Source organism: Mercenaria mercenaria, chromosome 15 (genome assembly GCF_021730395.1).
Source record: "Mercenaria mercenaria strain notata chromosome 15, MADL_Memer_1, whole genome shotgun sequence".
Taxonomy (NCBI): Eukaryota; Metazoa; Mollusca; class Bivalvia; order Venerida; family Veneridae; genus Mercenaria; species Mercenaria mercenaria.
Window position 1 is genome coordinate 35,462,111 of NC_069375.1, and position 27,595 is coordinate 35,489,705.

At 34.0% G+C, this 27,595-nt stretch overlaps 1 protein-coding gene across 2 annotated transcripts; it reads left to right on the top strand.

Moving 5' to 3' along the window:
• Window positions 1-27,297, top strand: LOC123550986 (70 kDa neurofilament protein-like). 2 transcript variants are annotated; one of them, XM_045339553.2, is made up of 13 exons: window positions 1-218; window positions 2,566-3,087; window positions 8,995-9,181; window positions 9,899-9,994; window positions 10,570-10,737; window positions 12,204-12,329; window positions 18,802-19,022; window positions 19,316-19,428; window positions 22,432-22,443; window positions 23,738-23,856; window positions 24,459-24,563; window positions 24,856-24,999; window positions 26,016-27,297. In XM_045339553.2, the coding sequence occupies exons 2-13, from the start codon at window positions 2,582-2,584 to the stop codon at window positions 26,052-26,054; spliced, it is 1,836 nt and encodes a 611-aa protein (XP_045195488.2). In that variant the 5' UTR covers window positions 1-218; window positions 2,566-2,581; the 3' UTR covers window positions 26,055-27,297. The 2 variants fall into 2 exon arrangements, with proteins under 2 accessions (XP_045195488.2, XP_045195495.2); XM_045339560.2 differs by lacking the exon at window positions 22,432-22,443 and having other exon boundaries at window positions 2-218.
• Window positions 27,298-27,595: the final 298 nt, after the last annotated feature.

Genomic DNA, 27,595 nt, shown 5'->3' on the forward strand with positions numbered 1-27,595 from the left:
ATCACGTCACGGCCTTTGATACGCAGCCTTGAACACCGAAAGTAGTTTTACCTTTTAAAGCGTTAAGCTGTCGATCCCAATCTTTAGCTAGGCGAGCGTCTGTGTTGTAAGGTGCCCGTATCGATTTCTGTCGCACAAATCTGCAAAGAGCGCTGCAGCTAGGACTATTGATATATCTCTCTGACTTTTTTTGGATTTATATTTGCTTAACGTACAAGGTAAATTATTTCTTTAATTGCATATTAAATATACGATTTTTTTTTTATTTAAACAATATTGAAATTTTTGGCCTTGAAATAATATTGGTTATATGTACATTTAAGGCAAAAAATCTTGTAGTGACTATGCTTATCATTGTGTATGCTAATCACATTAGGTTTTAATTTCTCTTAATTCTTTTGGACATTGATTTTTTTCAGTCTGCTAATCAATTTAGGTATTATTTTATTCATGACATTTTGATACTTGAATTTCATTTCATGATCGTCTGCTAAATGCTTATTGATTAGCGTAACGTAATGAAATACAGAACATGAGAAAATGTATTATTTATACGGAGTATTAGATAGTTCCAGCGAAGGATCGAACTTTTTTCACTGAGTAAAACAACAGGCACTGTACGGTCATGAATGGCCCAGCAAGGATTGAACTTTTAAGATATGGTTTTGCGATTGAAAGGTGAATTGATCTCGCATGTAAAACAAATCCAGTTGTCTTTTTTTATTTCATGATTCAAATAAAACTTTGCACATCTCAAATTTTCTTATTTGTGAAAAATGTGAACATGCGAAAATTCAGTGGAAATCCCAGACAGTTTTCAGTACAGTGTTGCAGTAATTCACGAGTGAATGGTCTTTAATTTACTTTACATGTAAAAAAATCAGTTTTCTTTCTATTTCATGTTTCAGCATTCTATAGTTTCTTACCAGTGAAAGATGAAAAATCAGTAAAAAAATACCAGATAAAATACTCTTTACAGTGCAATAGGTCAATGCAATCATGAAATAGAATAAATGTTCCACACGATGTAATATAGCCCACACATTATAGATAATAAAGTTCCACATATTTGGGGTGTTCGTCATAACAAAATTATCACAAAATGCAGTAAAGATTGCGTGTAATCATGATATATCGTCCATAAAATGCAAATAAATGTACATTTATAGAAAATAATGTAATAAATTGACCACACAACATGACAGGCGATTTACGTAATGTAATAACACATAAAAAAGGGACATGAAAAAAATAAAATAGAAACAAAAATAGTCCAGTCACTCCATAGATATCTTTCATACCCGCCGAGTTTGGAATGTACAAAAGCTTTGTTCTCTTCAACATTTTTCTTTGGACCAAATAACGAATTTATCCGTATTTACAGATTAAACTTGTATAACATATTGTATACCATCTTAAATGCTTGTATGAATCATGAAATATTTAAGAAAAACGGTGCGTCAACGCATACTTTTATTTTTTACTTATTCATTGTCTCTTATCAAATATCTGTCGAGTAAAATAAGATAAATTATGCGTTGCCGGATCTATACCCGGAGTATGAATACCACGAGTCTTGTCGCATAAGACAAAAAAGTAGGACATTTGATATCGTGAATGGAAATGAAAACGACAATTTAAACATACCCATTACGGCTTACAATAATCTACACTAAATTTACAGATTTACGATAAACTTTTAACAGTGGCATTCAAATAACCCTTTGTTAAAGTTATTCATTCAGTTCTGTATTTATTAAAAACGATCAGTTTCTCACACGTCTTCTATGGCTAACTGACAGCGGTATCTTAAAGTATATATACTCCTAAAAAAAGTTACGACCAACAGAAAGTGACAAGTTCAAAGTCAAAAATAATAGCTGGGTAATTAATAAACAGATACAAAATTAATAGCCAACTGCAGTACTGGTAAAGAATTTATTTAAACATACTAGTTTCAAAGGTGCTGAAAATTTGCCTTTAAATAATTTTGATGGGTTTCTATAGTGTTCTCTTCTGGGCAGCTGAGTTATCAAAACCTACCTTTTTTTCATTCTTGAGGTGATGAGAACAAAGGTTATCTAACTTTAGTTATGACCCGATGATATTATCGTATTGTAAAAGAACTTGCCGAAATGGCCGTGTTGTCAACAATATGATAGTAAAAAAATCCTTAAAAAAGCAAAAGTTTTAGCAGCACAAAAATGTACGGTTACCCTCTACATAAGAACTTCACATGTGTCACCTAAATAAGCACCAGAATGAGATGTTTTTCTGTGTAGTAAACTGGCTTAATACCGATAAATTGGTTTGGTATAGGCTTTATTGTAATGTCGCCCAATTAGGCCCCTACGGAAAGAGACAGTTCATATATCAGTATTTTATAAAGTACAATTTATTGACATCTTGAACGACTAAATTTCCGTAGTTGGTCTTTTCGTAACATGTACACAGTTTGCAAAGTTAGAATGACAGACTGGTACTCTTATATTTATGTTAATATATCACCTTTTCGGTTACAGTCATTTTATATTCCAGCTAAAAATATTTGTATTTGCTTTTCAGTTTCTAAGCAAGAAAGATGAGTTCAGCACCAGAAATAAAGTCCTCAAGGAAGCGACAGTCAATGGGCCCCAGCCCCGTTGTCGTCCAACACACCCCGGTAGGCACAAAGAGCACCAGGGTAAGCATAGGTCCCGGTGCTAGCCTTAGGCGCTCCAACGTCACCACCTCATACACTGCACCGATGCTGGCCCCTCAAGGCGAGGCCTCTAGGTTGAGCAAGGAGACGGTCCAGAGCGTGAAAGGAATTAGAGGAAAGGAGAAGAAAGACATGTGCGATCTGAATGGAAGACTCGCCTCTTACATGGAGAAGGTGAAGTTCCTTGAAGCTACCAACAAGGGCCTGGCTGAGGAATGTGAAAAGCTTAGAAAAATTAAAGGCCTTACTGGTGACAGAATCAAAGAGGAGTATGAAGATGAACTCAAAGAAGCAAGAGAAGCGCTTGCAGAGGCTTCAAAAGAGTTAGCTCCCTTACAAGCAAAAGTTATGGGCCTTGAAGACAAAGTGGAAACCGTGGATGCAGAGTAAGTATTTTTTGAAAGGGTTCACATTTTTGTTTTCGGCCCACTTTCAGTCTTTCTAAATGCGAACCTTCAACCCCGTAAACTGGGGCCGTCGTGGCCGAGTGGTTAAAGCCGCTGTTCAAATGACTAGCACCTCATCACTTTGGATTCGAACCAAGCCGCTGATGTAGAATTCTAGCATATGGTGAATATATCATGCCAGTTTGTGGGAAGTTAAATGTTTTTTATGTGTCTTGCTTTACCAGTAACACTCGAGACGAAAAGTGTGTCGATTTGACTGAAATCCTAAACAAACAAAAAGGCAAACATGCATGAACGGTATCATTCCTAACATTTTCGATCTCCTCTGAGTCTATATGCTGTACACTAAATAAATAATGTAAGAGTTTCATTTGTACTGAATGTTCCGTCAACCTTCATGTTACCTCCAAAGCGTTCTAACAGGTCAGAATGAATAGGTGAAGTGGATATTTCTAGCTAACTTGAGACACACATGCGGTACATCTGGGCACTGGTGGCCTTAAACTGCAAAACAGTTTTGATATCCAGTTCCGATTTAAGTTAAAATTATATCTGTTTTCTTAAGTCAGCAGAAATTTAAGTTTCATTGGTAGCTATAAAATTCAAATTTTAATTGTATCAGTCTGAAGTGCAATACACATACCTACTCTGTAAAAAGCCATAGTATACAAATGTTTATTTTTCATTTACTTTCTTTCGCCAAACTGCGCTTGATATATTTGCCTAATGTAAAGTAAAGAAAAGTAATAAATGTTTAACAATAGTTCAACGGTCCTTTGTTGAAATTATGATAAAGAGAACTTCAGAGTACAAACATAACATAAAGGTTCCGTGACCCGTAACTTTATTTACAGTTGTCAAAAAGTTCGCCAAATTTTGTTTCTTTCAAATACTAAATTATAATTGATGACAGTTTGAAAATAGTACAGAAATATAAAAATATATATATATCTAAGAAGTTTAGCCTGTAAGAATGTAGAATATCTATATGTTCATCAAAATTTAGACCACAAACGCTCAAGTCGGGAGCCTTCCTCTCCCCAGCCCCCTGCTCTTAGCTAATGCATGTTTTATCTGTCCAAAACATTTGAGTATATCATAACTGATAATTGGTACTGATAATAGGTACTGATAATAGGTACTATATCCTGAAATATTTCAAATATCTAACAGAAAGGAAATGATATGATAAGCAAAATTAGCTCAAAATACTTTAGTTTTGAGGTAATAACCTATCGAGTATGAAACAGAATTATTTAGAGTGAAAGGGGGGAGGGTATTCAATTGACAATTAGTGGCAGAATTTGTTCAGTTCATCTCGCACCATTTTAATGCTTCTTGCATCATGAAACATTTATTAGAAGCCGATACTAGAATGGTTTCCGATCTACATCTAGCAGTGAGACATAGCTAACTATTTGTAACGGCTTACGAGAATTCTCCAGTCAATAATTGATAGACAGTGCCAAGTCTAGACAATGTACAATTCCATCGATCTGCTCACATTATGAACAATACAAGGCCTTGATAATAAAAGTGTCTGACAGTAAATTATAATAATAACCTCTAATCTACAGACGCCGTGGCTCACTACAGATAGATTTTTGTATATTCTTTTATTGTCTCCTGATATTTTATCAATTTCTTATTTGTATCTAATAGAAATTGCTTTGTTAGGCGTATTAACATTGACGTTTCAGCCGGCTATAAATTTCATGTGTTGATAAGCTGCATGTATATAATGTTTTTGAGGCATTTGGTCGCCCTTGAATAACACTGCGGCCTGTCAGGAAAAAAGATAGTGATATCTAAAGTACTTAGTCAGCCATATTTGTCATGTATTAGGTCAGACACTGCTATTGATTTTCCCGATACGCCCCCATTGTACTTCTACGTTGAATCGTGAATTTGACATTTTCTTTTGGACTTGAATAGTAACACCTCTATCTTGGGGTTACCGATTGTTTTAATCTTGTTCAACCACCCCCATTCGGGCTCTCGAGATTCTTTCTATGTAAAAATTGACAGCATTTTTAAATCATCCAGATAACATGCCAATTTTAAGTCTTGCGTAGAAATCATTTAAATTCACGATAATGATTTTTTTTTTTTTTTGCAACAGCTCAGGATAAAACATTTCCCCAATCATTTCTGTCCAACTGAGTATCATGGGTTCCCTCAATCAATTTTAACCATGTCAGTACCATCGTCTGACTATTTGGTTACGGTCTTCGAGCTCGCGCCATCTTGTGTATTTTTTGTTACCGTAAATGTCGCTTCACCATTACCGAAATAGGCGGTTCAGTGCAGAAATCGATATAAGTATAATAAAAAAAAATACAAACATCACAAAATTTTATTGAACAAAATGTGATAAAGCGTCATACGCCATCTAAAAAGATTTTTATTGCTACAAATTGTACCATAAGAATGTGAAAAATAGTTCGCCATGTAAGCTAGCCTTTAATAATGTCTTGTTCTGACATAAATTATATCAACTACATATAAATTATCACACTAGGACATAAAAGTTCTATATTTGAAGGTGTGTAATATAGCCGAGAGGATATCAAATTAGATATTATTGTCTACTGTCGACCATTTTATTATATTTTTTTTCGTGTCTATGCACATACTGATCATTCAGGATAACTTACCAGTTGAGAGCAATATAAACAATTCAGTAATTTGATAGAAGTGAAAAAAAATATTTTCAAGTATCAAAATATCGATCTGGCCAATTGATGAGTTACTCTAAATGATAAGTACAAATGAGCCGCACCATGAGAAAACCAACATAGTGCATTTGTTACCAGCATCGATCCAGACGCGCAGTCTGGTCAGGATCCATGCTGTTCGCTTTCATACCCTATTGCAATTAGAGAAACCGTTAGCGAACAGCATGGATCCTGACCAGACTGCGCGGATGCGCAGGCTGGTTTGGAACCATGCTGGCCGCAAACGCACTATGTTGGTTTTCTCATGATGCGGCTCAAATACATATTCTATTTACAGACAATAACCGTTCCGACTCTCCTCTTACATATTGATATTTCAGTTACTGTGGTCATTGCATTTGTCTGTCCGTGCGTGTGTGCCTATCATTATTGATCCGAGAGTCCAATAACCCATATGGATCATGATTCCAAGAATTTAGACGCTTTGTTAATTTGCCGCAACTCAATTAGACTTCCATTTTAGGGTCATTTGTGCCAGATGGCTTTATTGTTATACGTAAGAAATATAAATTATCAGAAAACGTTTCAGAATTTTACGAATTCTTCATCACTAATGTATCAATAAATATGCATTCACATGGCCACAGATCCGTGTTTTTTGAAAGCGAGTTCAATAGGTTCTTTCCCTCAGTTTTCATGTTTTCATCTCATTTTATTATGGTTCTTTGAAAAAAGCCTTTTTATAAAACGGGTTTTATATTGATTTAAGATTTATTTGAAGGTCACTAAATAATCCGCTTTAAACCTTGAAAAGAGCACCCAGTAGTCTTTATATTTAATGAGACTTCTTAGGTTGACCTTTAATGCTACGTAACAAATATATGGAGATAAGTATGTACTTGTTTTTGTCCAGGTGAAAAAAAAATAGCTGATTGAAATCTTTATCGTAATGCAGAAAATCACATGGGTCGGTAATTACTTTGTACATTTCACCATGAAAATTTAAGATAACACTAAAAAAACTATAACCGAATTTCATTTGCACTGACAGTTTATAAAAAAAGAATAATTATGCCATAAAGTTTATGACATTGTAAAAACTTTGTTTGTAGTGTAAATATACTATCCCGTTATTAAATTTCAGCGCAGTAATAAATCACTCGCATAACAGAGGCCGGTTTTCATTCATTTATGCCAGCCATTCTTTTGTCATTACGTCGAATATTATTCTATAAAATTGATCTCGGTTAAAACACGGCTGAATTAAATATATTCCGGTTGTTTGTTCAAAGTACATTTTCCAGATACATTAACAAAAGTCGAAACGATTTTTGACCCTTTCTTGCTAAAATTACCCACAGTACAATGTACATTACTCTTAAAGGTACGTGTAACTCATTTGTACATTGAACGTTGTATATTGCTTATCTGAGCCCACGAGACACACCGCTTAACCAATTTTATAGAAGACCACTAGAGATGTTGTATTTCTGAAATGTTGAAATGTCTTGTATATGAAAAACTGGCATTTTAAGAAAATGAATAAAACCGATTTGAAGCACTTTTAGTGGGTTCAAAATGAGCCTGGCTCAGCTTCATATAATAATGATGCACAACGAACGTGGTGAAACCGGGTGCACGAGTATAAAAGGTCATTTTGATCACAGCACAAGCAAAATGACATACAGAGTTACTTAAGGTGACAGACCCGTAATGACAATCGGTAAATTACGTAAATTCTCCGTATGTGATATCGGCATTTTCCGTTTCTTTACGGAATGTCATATGCTAGTTCAGCTACATTACATCCGAAGAATGTCGAATTGCATAACGAGGGTACGTAATCATACGGTAAATTCCCTGCATTTGTACATAGATTTTAAAACTGTTTTGATACAGAGGGTCTGGAGACGTGTCCATTAGGGTCCCTCTACCTTAAGGTGGCATGTTGCGCTTGATGAAATTTCATTTGCTAAAATCTTCAAAGGCGTGTATTATTTACTATAGTTAGAGAGTATATAAAATTATAGATTTTTAAAAGGTCTAACCCAGATTATAGTTCTTATGGCAATGAAGAGATATTGGTAAAGGAACAAAATGTCTAACCGATGATCAACTATAGGTCATAACTAACAACATTCTATATAATATTTCCTGCTTGCGGGAATCATTTCACAGAATTTTGATATCTGTTTCCAGCTTCCTTTTATGTCCTGTTTATGTGCAGCGTTTGTGCGTGTAACCCACTTTTAAAAGTGCACAAAAAGATAATGAAATTAAAGGTATACGCAAGTTGAAACCATGAACAAATACAACACATAGTTTTATAATATAAAATTAACAAATTTATATGTGTTAACAGTACTATGCATTAGGTTAAAAATAGTACACACTGTATACATGTATTGCTCAACACAGTGTAAATGTGTACTTCCACTAAAACTGGAAGTTTTTTTTAAACAATCTACTGTTTACATTACTGCATGACATTTAATTATAATCATAGCTCTACAAACAAAACTTTTTTATATATGTTTAGTAAAATTAAATATATTTGATGAGGATTTTATACATTTGAAGAAAATATATAAATGTAAGATATTTATTGAAAGATAGCCTTTGGATATCTTTAAAGCATACTATCTATTTAAGTTTTTTTTTATAAATATATGTCATAGTTCTCCTAAAGGGAAAGGGAACAGTGTATTAGATGCATTAAATCCTTTGGGTACTTGTGCCATCCCTATCTGGTAAACCGGGATAATATAATTGATAATGGTTAAGACACTTTGTCCTTTTAATGATCTTAACTCTACGTTCAGTGTACAAATTTCAAAGAACTTTCCAACAATGTATAGGCTAATGTATTTTCTAAGTACATGACAACAGATACAACCTTAAGGGTTTGAGACCAAATTTCTTGTCGCCACATGGGACAGTGTTTCATAGAGTTACACAAATAAACATTAAAGCTCTTCTTACCGTCTTGCTAGGCTTAGACATTATCTATTAACATGTAGTATTATGCTGTCTGGGTTTCATAAAGTTACATAGGGAAAACGGGTTTTCAAAATCTACTTTCCTAGACATGGTTTAAGCTTAACTATTTTATGGTGTATTGGCCGATGAATCCAAGATGAGTATAGTTGATTTTCGTAAATCCTCTTGAATAAGTTTGAAGAAAGAAACACTTTTGTTTTATCATCAGAAACGACGGCTTAAGGAAAAATATTCAAGACCTACAAAATCAAATTGAAAAGCTTAACCAGCTGCTTGGTGAACAGGAGGCTGAAACTAACTCATTGAGGAGAACATGTGACAACCTTGCAAGAGACAGGGATATGGCAAAGAAAGAACTTGCTAACACAAGAGACGACAACGCTAGAATAAGAGATGTAAGTTTCTTTCTCAGTTTGAGCCGCGCCATAAGAAAACCAACATAGTGCATTTGCAACCAGCATGGATCCAGACCAGCCTGCGCATCCATGCTGTTCGCTAACAGTTTCTCTAATTGAAATAGGCTTTGAAAGCGAACAGCATGGATCCTGACCAGACTGCGCGGATGCGCAGGTTGGTCTGGATCCATGCTGGTCGCAAACGCACTATGTTGGTTTTCTCATGGCGCGGCTCATTTATTGATTAATTGTTTGTTCGACTGAATGAAATGAGAAAACTCCTTATATCGAATAATTACTGCTATCATATGACTTTTTGTTCGAAGACTTCTTTTATCATCTAACAGGATATCATTTGTCCTCAATAAGAATAAGTTTGCCGGTCTAGTATTATTAACATTCATCCTTGCATAAAACCGCATTCAATGGAATCCTTTAACAAGGAAGCAAAAAAGCACTAAAATGCCGTTATACATGCGACCATACCGGAGGACTTCAATGATTTTACATGCAGTTTCCCGAAACTAGATCTGACTTTAAAGAGAAGATATGTATGGTCGAAGAAATGAAAACGGCTAAATGATTTATTTAAGACCATTTCAGCCTTGAGCTTCAACCTGGTCCTTGGGCTGCTGCAGATCTTGACGGACAAAAAAAGCATGTTAAATCAATAATACATTTGAATGTTTGAACAAATTTCATATTTGTGTACTTCAGGACTGCGAAGCTGCAAGAATTAGGCAGATTAACGCCGAGAACGAACGGGACAGCTGTACGGAGGAATTAGACTTTGTAAAAGAAACGTCCGAAATGGTATGTCTTTCTACAGGTTTTTGGTCCTTTGGGATCATGGAGTCCATTCGATATATGTGTAATAGAGTTCCGCTTAAGCCGGTGCTAGGGGGCGTGAGAGGTGTTGCATATTTAATTACCTCTCATGAACAGACTCCACGAAACCGAGTCTGCTATTATTCTACGTGGATGCATTCTATGCTTCCAAAGGATCTTCTTACAGATTTTATTATTCATTCCTAGGAAAACGTCATACTTGGTACTTACTTCATTGTGGTGTTTTGACATTTTTGAGTATTCTCATTTTGTTTGAGATACAGCTAGGGGATTGAACAAGGACCTCAATGGATCTAAAGTGACCATGCGATATGTGAAAGTACCATGAGTCCGGTGTCCACTAGTTAAAACAGTTTATCGATCTCTCAGTCACCATAAAAACAATTTTCCTAAAATATTAAATTAGATCATCTCTAATTGTTATACAAAGTTTTGTCATTTGACCAAATCGTTATTTCAAAGAAGAATGCAAAAAAAAAAGATTAATAAAAAAAATTATAACTAGAAATTTATGAAAAGATTTATTTATGTATTTGTAGGAGATTCAAGAGCTGAGAGAACTGCTTCAAAATCTCAAGAGCATACAGCCCCAGATTGAAGACATGTGGAAGTCAGAGTTCAAGCAAGTTATCCAAGACCTTCAAGAGCATTACAACGACCAGCTTAGAACAATGACAGACGAGCAACAGAAGAGATATGACGAAAAGGTATGTGAGCCGTGCCATGGGAAAACCAACATAGTGGGTGTGCGACCAGCATGGATCCAGACCAGCCTGCGCATCCGCGCAGTCTGGTCAGGCTCCATGCTGTTCGCTTTTAAAGCCTATTGGAATTGGAGAAACTGTTAGCGAACAGCATGGATCCTGACCAGACTGCGCGGATGCGCAGGCTGGTCTGGATCCATGCTGGTCGCAAAGCCACTATGTTGGTTTTCCCATGGCACGGCTCATATGTTTGCTTGTTCTTGATGCCATATTAGATGACCTGTTCTTTTCTCTTAAATTCATATTTATAAAACACAAGACAGCAATGTACATTTGCATACGTATTTCTCTAATCAGGTTTAGGTTTGAAATAAGTAAAACACATGTATGTTGCATTTCGTTTGTTTCATATGTCAATATGCTTAGCAGTTTGTGTTCGGCATTGTCTTGACGGATTTTCATAAAAGAAAGTGCGTCGAAGACGGTAAAATGACAGCTTCCCTCAGCACAAAGCATTTGCAATCAGTTCTCAGTACTTTTCTCAAACACTTTGTCCAAATGCTTTTCACTTTCGCAGTTGGCAAAGTGTTTGAGAAAAGTACTAAGAATTGATTGTAGATGCTTTGTGTGGAGGAAAGCTCTCAATTTTCCTTCTTCAACGCTCTTTACCTTATAAAAATGCCAAGTAATAAGGAAAATATAGGCAAAGTGCCACCTGAATCGGGATATTTTCTCCGTGTGTACGCTATCCAAAAGTCACGTGGATTGGCCACCCTGAGTCTTACATGATAATTAACGTTTTTATTTTAATGAGTTTGTTTTCAACTTTTGGAAATATTAACACATTGTGTCAACAATCAGGTCTTCAGATTCTTAGCTTGCTTACAGTGGATGTTCTACTCGGGTAACCTATCGTGTCTACAAAATGTCCGGATGGGCACCTAGGTTCTCCCCTAACCATGAAAGCGGTAAAGTCACCATATATGGTCTGCAATTGATTAGGTGTGGTGTTAACCCCCTTAAAAAGGCAACAGTTGTCCAAATTAGAATAAACTAACTAACTAAATAATAATTCTATACTGACCGTGTCAGCAACATCGGATGGCTTATTTTTTCTAACTTATATAACTATTTATCGTACAGCGGAACAATATTGTTATGTCTTACGCAGCATTCGCTTTTAGCTGATCAGTCTAATCTTATTAGGGGAGACAACTGCTTCATCACGGATTAGCTTGCCAGTATACACATTTCTAAACGCCCAATTCAATTCATTAAATAAAGAACAGATTTTCACCTTAAAGTCGGTAAAGAATGTATATAAATACATAATTAATGTGTGTGTTGTATTATATGTAGGTAAAATAGAATACACAGGGTAGCTACTGACAACCACACGGGATTGTAGAAAAAGAACTGAAATGCCACACATAGTGCGACCATTGACCTTATTCATGATATACTTTCAGCTAATTAACATACAGCAAGGACTAAGAAGAGACAACACTGACTCCAGTGTCGTAAAAACCGAAAACAAGCATCTGAAGGATCAGAACAGAGACTTGAGAGATCGTCTGAACGACCTTGAACGGGAGGTAATATTGTGTTGTGGTTCATGTATACAAATTTCACTACTTTTTTCAGTTGGCATGACAACAGTGACGCAAAAGTTATGTCTTTGAATTAAGACGTTGAAATCTCAGATTTGAGCTAACAAGAGGCAACAAAACGACTTTTAACAGCAGGTACCAAAATGCACAGATAAATGCTTGAAAATGTACACAATAAGCATATCATATTCGCTTTATATGCGATGTTGGGGTTTGCTTGTTACAAGTAGAGCCTTACAGATCTAGGTGTTAGAGTACCATATTGTTGTAGTTTATATTACAGTGTAGTCTAGATTCAGTGAATATGTATAAACTATATACAACCACACTCGAACCAAACTAAAGGGATGTAACTTTAACGTAAAATGAATTCTATGAATAGAATATGACTGAATTATTTATAGATAAATAGAAGCATTGAAATGCTTAAACAAATAACATTATGTTATTGAAATAGAGTGTGCAGGATTTACAGAAAAAATATAACCATTGTCATTCTTACTTGAATATTGCATAAACGCCAAATTTGAACTATACTGATATTTTATTTCGGATATAATTGGTAATAGATATCGCTTGAATTAAAGTTCCAATTGCTTAGCTATTTTTTAACTATATGCTTTAGGGCAATGACATCGCAACCATAAGGCATCTAATCAATACCCTCTCCCCCACCCACAATAATTCTTCAGCTTATTAGTAAAACAAATCCGTTGGCAGCTTTATGGACGGCCCTGTAGTAGTTAGTTGTTTTTGCTTGTGCTTGGTAGATGTAAGTTAAGACATAATATCTGCCGTCTCTTATTTAACCATTTATTTGAAAATTTGTTCGAGATCGATATTCAGTCGGCCTTTGATCATTAGTCTTCAATACAATGCCTCATACGACAGCCTAAAGGAATAGCAATCATCCTCATAACACCATACTCAAGCTAGCTATAGCATTGCAATTGGTCATAGGCAAGATACGCAGACAAAGTAATTACATGCCAGTCAGTCTTATCTTGTAAGTAAAAATTGAAAAAAGTTCGTTTTGGCAATAAATTGCTAGCGAAATTGCAATAAGTATACTTTATTTAAAAAGAAATTGTAATTCCGACCATTCAGATATTAAATAAGCTCGTAAGAACAATGTCATAGCGGATACAAATACGTTACAATACTTCAGGTTGTATCATACCATTCTGTTGCTCTTTATGCAGATGGAAAATCTTACATTAAGGGTTGTAATCAAGAACTGATGTGGTGCTGTTTAAAATAGATTGTTACAGCGGTGTACAGTATAGTTAGATACATGTGATACAATGCTTTTACATTACTATAAAGTTATATACTTTGTTTTATTTTAGAGGCAATACTTTTTTAATTTGTATATATGAATACATGTGAAACGATTTAACTCGGTACTTATATTCTATTGTGTGCGATTGTTTCGCCATACATTATAGGCCTATCGTCTGCACATCATTCGCCTTAGGAACCATGCATTATTTCTAAATATAACATACGTCTCAAAATAATTCTGGATGCTCAGACAATACATTTTCTTTATTTCTCTGACTGAGTGTTATTTGTCGAATTTATTTCAAGAAGTGATTTGACATGGATATCATTTTGAGTTTACTTGAACTGTACTATTTTCATGAACCTTGCATAAAAAGTTATTTGGCGGCCGAATCGTTAATAAGTTCTAAAATGTTCAAAGATTCCATAACACAATAATAGTGGCTCTTGAACGAGTATAAATTAACTAATTTCACAATGTTGACACACAACATGAAACTTATACCAAATGTATAATATGAAAGTCCAATTTGATGATGGTCGAGGCTTTAGTCACACAGGAGTTATGACTATTGAATTAGTAAACAATATTCATATTTCATACCGTTTGCACATGATTTGCTACATCACTTGCACATTTTCTTGATGAAACTAGCATTGCATTTAAGGTGGTTCGCGGGGTTCCTACCAAAATTTCGAAGTATGAGATATAAGACTGATATTAAGTCTGTATGTACTAACATATCCTGTCTTTCATTTGGAGAAAAAAGAAGATCGTTCCGAGTCCACATTTCCTTTGAAGAGCGCCACCTAGCGGCACATGTATTTTTCAATGGAAAACGCCGTTTTTCTGTATTAATCGCATTAAAATTAATGTTATTACAATTTTTCAAACTCAGGAATATAGCTAAATTCAATGTTATTGTTTACATGTTGCATTTGTAAATTATTTCATTTAGAAAATGCTTAAATAAAGAGATATCCGTAGTAGGGGTGGGGAAAAATGGCGAAAATATTCAATGTGTTTCATGGCCGTTTAGCCGAAATAAAATAAAACGGAACGGTCAAAGTTCTTGATTTTCAAATATATTCTTCTTTGATCATTTCTGAACAAGAAAATAAAATAAAAATAGGGGGTCTTCACGGCAGATTTTTTGTAAATTTACTTTTTATTTGTTTTGGTTATTTTATATTGTGACGTTGATACGTCATTTATGGTGTTAACGTCACACAAACGTTTTGTTCATTATGTCCGTTAAAGATACATTTTTGTATATACAGGATAATGAAAGTACTCAAAAATGAATATTTTTACTAAATAGATTCACATTATTTACAGTGTTAAGTAATTTACAATCTAAGTATATCATCTAGAAATATACTTCAGTGTCAGTTCAATAATTTCCTAAAACACGCTAATTATTTTGTTTACATTATTATGAAAAATGTCATTTAAAAATGATGTCCGCGGACACCCTTGCCGTTTCTGTCAGGGTATTAAAATTTCAGCCTGTCTCAAATTCTATTAGACTAGTTGTCTGCAAGAACAGAGTCTACATTCACATGGATTTCTGAATACTGGCGTCGTAATTAGCATTGCGTGCAACCAATACGCATCTGCTAAATTGTTTTATTTTTGAAACAGTTTTAGAGCTAACTTAATGCATGAAGACTTCACTGTAATCAATTCATGGTACATTTTTAAGCCGTGGATCTCCAACGCAATGATCACAGTAATTCATTAAGGAATATATCCAGTCAGTGGTTGCTTGTAGACTTCACTATAATCATTTTAATTATGATACATTTGTGATCCATGATATCCAAAACTGTGAAAATAAAATCAACAGAAAAATCTGACAATGCGCTTCAAAACGCATAAATGTAAAATTCCCATTTGATGCTTGCATATCGTAACTTCTGTTCACTTTGCGCTCAATGTCACGGACATTCTTTATGCGATGTTGCTCATTGCAGTCTGTCATATTTGGAGCGGTCTTCTGCGCATGTCCTGAACTGATCATCAATCGGAGCGCACGGCAAAAATACGCAAATTATTGTACGACAGCATGCATTTAGTGTATAATATGTATGATATACTGACAAAAGGTTAGGGTTAGTATTACAATGGTCACAAAATATATACATTAAAGATAATTTTCATTCAAATTGCTTGAATCCGGTATATTCCGGGGTCTGTAATTTATACAGGCGTTCCAGGTCTGCAGTGAGTTGCAGTCCTGAAATATCCGAATCTATTCGCATCTGCGTCAAAATGCACTTTTACACTAAATACAAGTCAAATATTTTGTTTTCAGCATTCTGGCGAAAACATTTTAAAGTACATGTAAATGGTGGTTTTATTTATTTCTTAGTTTTATCCGTCTTTTAAAATTTTTGAAACACCAAAAGAAATGCACGAGGTGAAATCATAGTGGTTACTTTTTTGATATTACATTCAGCACTGGAATACCATACTTCGATTTTGGAATAAAACCTTCATCAAATAAGAATGATCCCAATTTGCCGCCAAAATTCTATAATCGAAACTTTTTGTATGTACAACAGTGAACCATGTCGAAAGTGCGTTTCCTTGAAAACATCTGACAGACACAGCGGGTCTGAACAATGAACGCATGCCTCTAAACCTTTCGCAAGAGCAGCCTCAGTTAAACCGCCCTTCTTCCATCTTTCCATCCTAAAATATCGTCTGCATCGACTGTATCTGTTTTATATTATTTTCTGAATGTTTTGAAGCGAAATGAGTTAGAGTTTTATTTTTGTTCTGTCATTTTGAAGCAAGTTTTCCCGCAATACGGTTTGCATTATGCATTCACGTTGACGTTATAAATTTAATGCACTAAGCGGCACCAAAATGAGCTTTATTCAAGTAATGGTTTCAAGTTCACAGACTGAAGTACATTTTTACCGTAAGAGGCATTATCTCATTTATCCATCATCTGCTTAAGATTCCATGATTTTATTTATTGAAAATATTCAATATAGGTTTAAAAAGCAATAAATATAATACACAATTAGAATTGTAATGAAAATCAAAACCTCTAAATAAAGTTACATATCATAACAAAAAAGAAACATATTGATGTTTTAGCCACCCTTCAAAATGTTCTTTTTCGTTAAAAATGTATTTCATTTTTGTCTGGAAAACAGTTTCACCACATTTCGTATCTTGTATCTTCGTTGTTAGCTAGTCACTTGAAATATTGAAAAACAATAAGGAATGTCGTTCAGCTTCGCACTTAAACATTTCATACAAAAGGTAATATGAGCCGCGCCATGAGAAAACCAACATAATGGTTTTGCATCCGCGCAGTCTGGTCAGGATCCATGCTGTTCGTTAACAGTTTCTCTAATTGCAATAGGCTTTGAAAGCGAACAGCGTGGAGTCTTGGCAAGACTGCGCGGATGCGCAGGCTCGTCTGGATCCATGCTGGTCGCAAAGCCACTATGTTGGTTTTCACATGGCGCGGCTCAATGTAAATTTGCAAATGACTCTTTTTTCTTTTCTTGTAGGGGAATAATTAAAGAAACCTATGTTTGAAAATAAAGAATTTTGACAGCTCCGTTTTAATTCATAGCGGATAAACTGATAAGATTTTTTCTACACCCCCATCCCCGTCCCCCAACACTTTACTAACCCTTAAATACGGAGCCAGATACGCGAGTTATGCAAGATTAAACATTTTCATAAAAAATTCAACCACTTATACCATATTCAGTTGTTATAGTTCATGTTTTAGCGCGAAATATTCACATTTTGTGCCGAACTTGGTGAACATGAACATGTTGAAAAATTTCACCGAAAGTGTGGGCAAGTAGCTTTAACCAGGAAGGTATCAGTTGTTCCAGCTCTAACTGACTCTGATATATATTAGTAAAAATAATATACTTTGACTGCAAAATACGCAACAATGTACATCATGTGAATATATTCAAATAAAAAAGATTCTAAAGATTTTTGTGAACTGTGAAGGTCCTGTTTATATCAATGAAAGACATAATGAAATCAGCGTTTGCGCGACGTTAACGCCGTCATTGTGTATCAACGTCACAAAATTTACATTACCAAAACAATAAAAAGTAAATTTGCAAAAAATCTGCCGTGAAGACCCCCTATTTTTATTTTATTTTCTTGTTCAGAAATGATTAAAGAAGAATATATTTAAAAATCAAGAACTTTGACCGTTCCGTTTTATTTTATTTTGGCTAAACGGCCATGAAATACACTGAATATTTTCGCTATTTTTCCCACCCCTACTACGGATATCTCTTTATCTTAGCATTTTCCAAGTGAAATAATTTACAAAATGCAACATGAAACAATAACATTGAATTTAGCTATATTCCTGAGTTTGAAAAAATGTAATAACATTAATTTTAATGAGATTATTACAGCAAAACGGCGATTTCCCTTGAAAAATACATATGCCGCCAGGTGGCGCTCTTCAAAGGAAATGTGGACTTGGAACGATTTTCTTTTTTCTCCAAATGAAAGTCAGGATATGTTAGTACATACAGACCTAATATCAGTCTTATATCTCATACTTCGAAATTTTGGTAGGAACCCCGCGAACCACCTTAAATAGCTACAATGTTATTCAGTAATGGGCAAGACTATTTCAGTTACACCAGGTGTTATAGCCCTCTGATATGTCAAAATTGTCACAAGCCACATTATTAGCTATAAAGAGATAATATTGCTTTAAAAAGATCTCCACAAAACTTACATAGAATGCGTGTAGCATCACATCTTGATATAGATAGGTTATGGGTAAAATCATTTCAACATATAATGTTGACAAACATAATTCGGATTGCAACGACGGCTACTTAACCCTTAGCCTGCTGCAGGCGAATTTAACAGCCTTTGCAAACAGCTTGGAACCAGATCAGACGCCGATTAAATCGGCGTCTGATCAGGTTCCAAGCTGTTTGCTACTCTGACAATATTTCTTCCAATTTTGGAGCAAATTGAATGAACTTTACAATTTTAGCAGACGACATTTCCAGCAGACGACAATTTATCTAGCATGCTAAAGGTTAATTGCCAAATGAACTATGAACTTTATTACAAGAAATGCTTTGTCCCAGTAATTCATAAACAGAATATCATCATTGCTTATAAGGCGATACTTTTTTCACATATTTATAGCTTGAAGCTTTGAGGAGACAATTAGATGCATTGAACAAGTTGCGTGAAAGGGAGAATGAAGAATGCGATGCCAACAAGGCCACTCTGAATGACGAAATAGCCGCACTGAGAGCTGAACTCGAAGCAGTCAGTGAAGACTTAGATGACCTTCAAAACAGTAAAATGGACTTGGAGCTCGAGATCGCCTGCTACAAAAAATTACTGGACGGCGAAGAAACAAAGTAAATTTTCAAATGAACAATCATGAATTCATTCACTTTAACAAAAAGCATGTAAAAGAAAAAACTATAAAAAGTATAAATAAAATGGTCACGAATTATCCATTTTTGATATTTCGTTTCATTGTGAAAAAAGATAAAACATTCAGTATGTCTGCAAATTACGTGACCTAGACTGAAACTGAAACGCTAGTTGTAAGTGCAAAATTTAATAACAATCTGGAAACAATCTAAATTCATAAAATTCAGAAAAGCTTACCTAAATTTAAGGTCGGCTTATTTGTTTGAAATTGCAGGATTCAGAAAGCGTTAGAGGAGCAATCCAACATGCAAAGTAAAGGTGGTGCCGATTTGGCTAAAGTGATTGCTGGTGGGCCTAGTGGTGGCGGTCAGAGTACTCAATCTTCTAGTTAGTAACGTTAAAACACGTACATATAGTCAGTCAACAAGAGTTTGGAGCGAGAAAGCACGTGCATCGCGCTTAAAATTTGTGTTTCCCGCTCCAAACCAAGCATTCGGCACGGGCAAACTTTGTTTCATACTTTATTTAGATTATTGTTTAGGATTTTTGAGTTTTTATATGATTTAGTAAAAGAAACGTTATACAAAACACTACAAAGCAAAAATACACCATATTTAAATAGCAATCTTGCACCTGCTTCACATGAAACACAATTTACAGCACAATAAAACATACATAATGAACACGAAACAAAATGTGCCTGTTGCCTCATAGTGACAAAATATTATAATTACTTGATCGGAAAATGAACATTTGCTTGCTGTAGTCAAAAGGACATATAACTTTAATTTGAATGATGATTTTTCACATACATTTTATACCATCGTGTATTTAAGGACATTATATAAAACGCTGTTTGTGTTTTTTGCTATATGTGTATCCGCTTGTGCTATGGATAGTGTAGATTTTTTTGCAGATACCCTTAGGACATAAAAGTTGGGGTTAAGTCAAATACCACTCAGACAATTTGCACTGCCGCCTAGTAATTTAGTATTCAATTTTATATCTTGCTTAATTATTTGTATGCGCGTGTTACTTATTTCAAAAAAAGTTCATACCTAAATTTTATTCCCTTCCCGTTGAGATCACATTTCTCAGGCGTCAATTCTTGAATGTTTCAAAGTCGACCTGTTTTTAATGTTTTATCAATTTCCAAAACACTCCACATGTAAACAAAGGCTTTAATATTCAAATGATTTGCTCATATAGATCCTGATTCAAATAAAGGCAAACCTCCAAGTGCTTCTAGCCAACCAGCAAAGCCGAAAAACCCGGGTGCGTGAAGTGTAGATATTTTCTGTGTGTTAACCTTCCTGAAAACGGCTGTCGTTAAAACAAAGTGAATGCGAAAGTAGATGTAATACATGTAGTTCGCTTTCACATCCTCGAAATTAACTTCATTTCGTACTTGAAGCACTCCCATCCTGTACACATAAAATACCGTATTTTGAAGCACACAAAGCCACTGTCTGTAATTACGTGCCCGTGGTATTTCTCTTTAGAATTTGTTGTATCTATTTTCTAATTTCGACTTCCTATTTAGAACCGTGTGTGTTAACATCTATTCCGATAGAGCAATGCGGTAAACAGAATATGGGCTAGATAGTATACAAGGGAAAGCAATTCCTTCATCTTTGGTAAAAGCAGTACAAACTTGCTCGTCTGCTTTGCAAAAATTCGCAGTACTTGCCAAAGTTTGATTCAGTATTAATACAGATATTTGGTATTATTTTAGTGAAAGCACATTCGCGATATACGACACGATAAGATATACTGTTTTTACAAAGTTAACGCTCTGTAATTTTAAATAGATTTTATAAAATTAACAGTGAAAGGTAGTTTTGCAACCTATGGTTAAGCATGCAATAGTTACTGCATGTAATTATGGTCTAGGTTTGCACGAAGTTCACTTGCAAGCAACATGAAACAGTTCCAAATCTTTTTTTTTTGCGCTGCTTACATCCCGTCTTCCAGTAGATTGTTTTGGTCATATATTGACATAGCCTGTATTTTGTTTGCCTCTTGTTTTATTAGATGTAGGCTTTCCTAGGTAAATATAAATTAAAAAAAGTGTTGAATCATGAGTATTTCTTTTAAATTATTGTTGTTGTGTACAAAAAATGTTAGATTTTGTTTGTGAAAAATATGAATACATATATGTATTTCATAAAGACAGAATTGTTAATGATTGTGATATCTTTGTTAAAATGCTACATGCAAGGTGGTGTTGTTAACTTTTTTTAATTTATATTTCCATCACTTTCCTGTTACTAATGTTCTCATCTATACAAAAGCATACTTTCAATCTAGAATGGCCTTAAAGTGAACAAACTATGTATGCTCAATGAGATGATATTTTGTATTTGACTTAAAGGTTTAGTATGCTGCGATGTTATGATAAAATATGCTTAGCATTTTAGAAGCAATCATACATGTTTTATATTATCTTCCAGATTTATTTGAATAAATGTTTTATCATATAACAGACTTGTTTCATTATATAAAGCACGACTTAACAGCATTTTGTCTCTCTTTATCTCTATAATTTTGTTTGTCAATAACTTGCGGCGAACAACCGCCTTCTTTATACAGACATTAATGTTGGAAAATGGGGCAAATGTAGTTTGGTGTATATACATGTATATCTGTATGCTAAGTGTTACTGTTTCCACTAACTAACTGTATTGGCATTCCAAAGTGACGTTTAAACAACGCTGTAATTTGTTCATTTTGAATAAAGATGAAAACAGGCAAATGGTACGGAAGCTGGTTAAAGTAGAAATCCATTGGCTTACACGTAAAAGGCTTGCGACGGCTTACATACATTTTTAGTTTATATATCAACTACGGCTTTTGCTGCAGCCAATTGTTTGTCTGCTGAATTTTTTGGATTTTGTCACAACAGTGCAATGAGCATAATGATAAGAAAAATACCTGACATGTCATTAAAAAAGTTAACTTCTTTCTGATGTTTTTTATTGAAATTGTAGTACGCTTACCCTGGTTCCACTATCTGTCGTAACAAACAACCTACCACTTACCTTGTTTTTACCGTCCGCACATCGTAAATTCTTTGCACATTTCCTTCTAATGTTTTCACATACTCCCTGTTGTCCAAATTTTCATTTTACGAAGTAACTTATATTTCTTCATTTTACTAGATCAAGTACAAACAAAAGCATTTGTTAAAAGCAATAAAAAGACGCGACTTCTTTAAAAACACATAATTTCTTTTAATAAGTTTATGCATTTTAGAAAATTTCAAATGTGTCAGTATGTTGCAATATTATCATGAATGGTGCTTTTGTAATGAAAAATGCATAGAAGATGAGTATCATTTTTTATTTGTTTCATTGACTTTTGTTTGAGGGATTTTGTTTTATTTTCTAGAACCTGTTGTTAGTAAGTATAACAAAGAATATGTTTGTTTTTATGTTGAAGTCTATTTGGAAAGATTTAGTCTCATTCTATGACTTTGATTCAGTTTCACCAAAACGCTTTTATTTCTATTTTAGAACATTAGCATTAATACAGCATTAGTTCTCGTTATGTTATCATTTCAATTGTAATATTTTGACAGGTTTTTTTTGCTCCAATTATCAGTAAATATTCTTCTGAATTTTATCTAACTGAAGAAGTACCTTATAGTTAATGAAACTTATACATGTAATTTCAAGAAAATTGGAAATGGCGACATGGCGTCATTGTCAAGAAAGAAAACACCGTGTACAACACAAATATGACTATAATAATTTCAGCTAATTGTTAAATATGTCGTGAATATAAGAAAAAAAAATTGGTAATATACTTTGTGGTATAAGGTACTTTTCATATGATCTGTACAATTCATATGTAAATAACGGAATCAAAGTCATAGTGCATGTTAAGCAACATATATGCATATCCAAACACACTACATTTTAATTCGTGTAAGAGTATGTTTCCAGATATATTTCTATGTAACTAACCCTAAAATAGCTTATAACATTCCCATTATTCCGGATTTGGACATAACATTATTCTAACTTTAATGATTAGATAATCTTGATAGTTCCTCATATTCTTTAAAGCAAGGCTTTCTGATGAATAGTGCCAAAATAGCTGCGAACATCTGTAATAAGGTCAAATAAAGTCAATCGCTAAGGAGGACTTTGGCCAAACGATTTTAAATTTTATGAAAATAATTGCCAAACCGCTCACTGACTGTATATGCCGACGCATTTTCAACTTAAAAAGAAGAATCGGTGACAAAATAATGAGTAAGTATCTATAACGTGTTGTATATTATCCTTATCAGTAAAAAAAAAACTCGTTTGTCTTGTTAGCTTAATTAGTATATTAACCAGATCAACCAAATACCTCGTTTGCCGTGATAACAAATTACATAACCGTACCATTCTTTGAATCCTACTAACCTTTTTTTAGATATCTAACAGTGTCTATGCTAGTTTAGCCCGGTGTTTTCGCAGGGAGGAAATAGTAGAATAGTTTTTCATCAAAATCTCTTTTTTTCCCTTAAATCTAAATAGTTGCCGGTGGAATTAAATTTTATATTGTTTGCATTTTCCATATGCTTCAGTTATATGTTAAATATTGTCTGCTGTTACTAAACTTTTGACTGAACACCTCTTTTCCTCTAAAACTTAACCTCAGTCTAACTTTTGAAACCAGTTGTAAAAATCGTTTTTCTTTTCAGCTATGAGTCAGTCATCAGGAAGGGTGCAAGTGACAAGGACATCTAAATGCGCCATTCAGATCAAGGAAGTTGATCAAGCTGGGCGACATGTCTGCTTGTCAAATACTTCCACTTCAAAGGTATTAAACATGATCATTTAACTGCTCTAATAGATCTAGTTTCTTATGCTCAACAGTCGCCATGTGGTTTCCGTTGAGACTGTTAGTTACTTCGTATTTGATTTAATTGTGTTTTTTATTAACATTAAGTAATATTGAACTGAAGTCTGTTTATTCTGTTCTTTACTGTTGGAAAAAGAAGAAATTGTAAAATTCAGTATTTGTTACATCATCAGACATATTCTGTTCTTTACTGTTGAAAATAACTTCAGTCTCAAATTTAGTATTTGTCAAATCTTCAGACATATTCTGTTCTTTAATGTTGAAAATAACTTTAGTCTCAAATTTAGTATTTGTCAAATCTTCAGACATATGCTGTTCTTTACTGTTGAAAATAACTTCAGTCTCAAATTTAGTATTTGTCAAATCTTCACAGACATATTCTGTTCTTTACTGTTGACATTTATCGTAGTAAATTTTCATAGATTTCTTTATAAAGATATTCATCCCGCGTTATTTAAGTGTTACATAGTAATCATTCTTTCGAAAGCATTAACTGCTGATTGTGTAATTCGAGTAAGATTTATTAATGATTTCATAGTTTCAATGTATCCTTTTTACAGGACTTCGACTTGTCTCGCTGGACACTAACTAGAGCATATCCAAAAGGTAAAACCAGTGTATTTAAGTTCGGCAACTGCGTCCTGAAAGCTGGCAAAGAATTGAAGGTAAGAGAGTTTTTCACAGTTTAGAGGATATTTGCTATAAAATCAGAAATATTCAAATATGAAAAACACTAAAATTAAAAAATTACTTATCCCTGGTGATGTTATTCATCTTTAAAATGGTCAGTGCTTCTGGATTACATTTCTATAAGTTCTATATATAAACGTTAATTAGTTCAGATGCGGACGTATCATAACTCTGAGACATAGTGTGTCGGTCGATATACAACGCGAAGGCTTGATTATTAGTTATGAGAATTATAGAAATGATATAAACATTATTATACCCTTTCAGGTCTTCTCATACAACAACCAGGAGGAGATGGAAGACGAGAAGAAGGACAACCCATCTCTCTTTGCTTTACTGGGAACACAAGGTGAATGCAAGTCTTGGGGACATGGAAACGGTCAGGTGACACTTTGTGACGAGAATGGAAAGGTATAGACCCAGTTTTCTCCTCATACTCAAATGGTAGAGATGCAGAAGATATAATGAATTTTGTTTATCTTCATCAATAAGAATGTAAAGTTTAAAGTCCTAAATTTAGTTTAAGATAATACTTAGTACTGATAAATAGTCACTTAGAAGGAGAAACGATAAATTTTTCAGACAGTAAAACTATGTCATGACTTTAACTTTCAGTTACATTGTTTCATTTACATACCTGAATAAAATAAATAAATATCAAAGTGATTTTTTGGTTGCGGGTTTATCCCGCTACCAAAGTTAAGTGTATTTCTGACAATCATGTAGTATCTTTATTTGATTCCAAATCACATCCAAAGGATGTTCATGTGCTACACAAAGTAGTCCCATTCATGAACAATGCGGATGAATTATCAATGATCAAGTAGTTTTTATTCATCCTCTATCCATTCACACTGACCATTTAGATTATATAAGATCTGTCAATGATTAGGTATTCCAGCCCATGGTTACATCACTGACTTGCAGCTGTTCATGTAAGGTCAGGCAGAGTTTATCTTAGATATGAGGCACATTAGTAATTGTTTCTTATACATGTATATTTGTAGATTTGCATTTAAAATGAAAATAACTAGCAAAACCCGCAACCACCAGACATCTCAAGGCTTTGATTTTTCTTGCCTTATTACTGCTGATCTTAAGTTGCAAGTTTCTGTATAACAAGTATAAGGGCCGTCTATTGCATTTAAGTCGCAATATGATCTATAATCAGTTTGACGTTAAGGTGGTAACAGTCTACTGCATTAGTACGCAGTAAAAATATGTTAGATAAGAGAAATTTAAATATTTAAGTGTGTTTTATATCATATTGATACAATTTCTGATACTGTTTGAAGTATATTCAGTACATCTTAAAGCACGCCCTTTTAATTTCTTGTTATTGTGTGTTTAATCTGAATTTTGATTCTATTTTACATACGATAGTTGATTGACTTTCTTTTATGTTCAATTTTTATTTTGTTTTTCAGGAAAAGGCTAGCTCCAAGATTACATACATCAGTGATTAAGCAAATGTGAAATAAAATATGACATCATAGGTGTCGTCATCAGTGACGTGTTTCATTACAAGATCATCAACAAGATAAAAATTAAGAACTATTTATTATTACATTAAAATTACAACGGAGACCTACCACCATTGTTTTGAAACATTGCTATATTTAGTTCTGGTTTCTATTATTTTGCATTAAAAAAATCTAGGGCATTGTTCTGTAGAATGAATGTTTTAATAGTTTTAGTTTAGCTTTGTATTTTGCCTTTGATATATTTTAAAGCAATTTGCATTTTATACATTGAAAGTTAGGTTACGAAACGACGTAATGGCGTAGTTGAAGACAGAACTTTGATGGTGTTCATCGGGAATGCTAGATCTATTTCGCAAATAATGGTTTATCGATTTTTTTATTCTGTACGAGTGTAGCATGTGTTATTAGTTTTTCTTTGAAATTTACCCATTCACTGGTGCTATTTGCAATGTAACCTCACTATACTGAACACGAATTATATTTTTATTGTGTAAGAAGGATAGTATAAATACATTTATGAAGAAGAAAGAAAAAAATGGCTTGCCGTTGTGATACAAATGTCGAAAGTTGCTACACATGATTTTTACATGCCACTCATCACTTCCGCTTCAAAATAATAGGTCGCCATTTAATATATGTTGTTCTATAGACTGTGTATTCTTGTACATTACTAATCGGCATACTGGTTTTCAACTCTATCAAACACACGGTATGTAAGGCGATGTTATGTTTGTGTTGCAATAATTTACACATATAGATGGAGGGTGTTAATTGTGTTTATGTATTTATTCATAAAGAAACGTCCGTTCAAAGCATATATATTTCAGATGAGGACACTGATATATACATATATACATTTGCATGAGTTATTACCTATTACAGAAAGATTTTATTGCATAGAGATATATGTATTTGTTTGTTAAAATTTATATAGTTTTACAAAGTGTGTAATTACTTTATTTTATGCAACGTCATTCAGTAAAATGTGACCCCAGGGCTACTCGCCTTTTAGTGTCACGTATTTACAGGACCATTTGAGTGTTGTATATATTTAGGATATAAGATGTAGTGCAAGACTAGAATCTCCTGCTTTCTTTGTTTTGTTTACAAGGAAGTAGAACGTAGAAAAAATGTTTATTTATATTTTCGTTCAAATGATACCTTGAATACTAGAACACTATATATTACCATGTAAAACGTGGAAAGCAAATAAATTTTAATAGTAGTTATCGTTAGTTTTTACTTAGCCCTCCTGTCAGAATAAAACTATTAGTGAATTGTGTCTTTAAGAAGATCATAAGCATATAGAACGAAACCTAGCAAAATAACAGCAGACTCGGTTATAAATCAGTCTTTCCGTTAAAAGTACTGCAATGGACAACATCCTCATACAACAACATAATTTTAAATGAATAGTAGAAAAGTTTGTTAACGGGACTTGCTATTTGAGATTGTCCTAGAGTTACCACCTTTCCATGAAATAACGTTCGAAGGGACAGTGATCTTCCCCTTCGATTACTAGC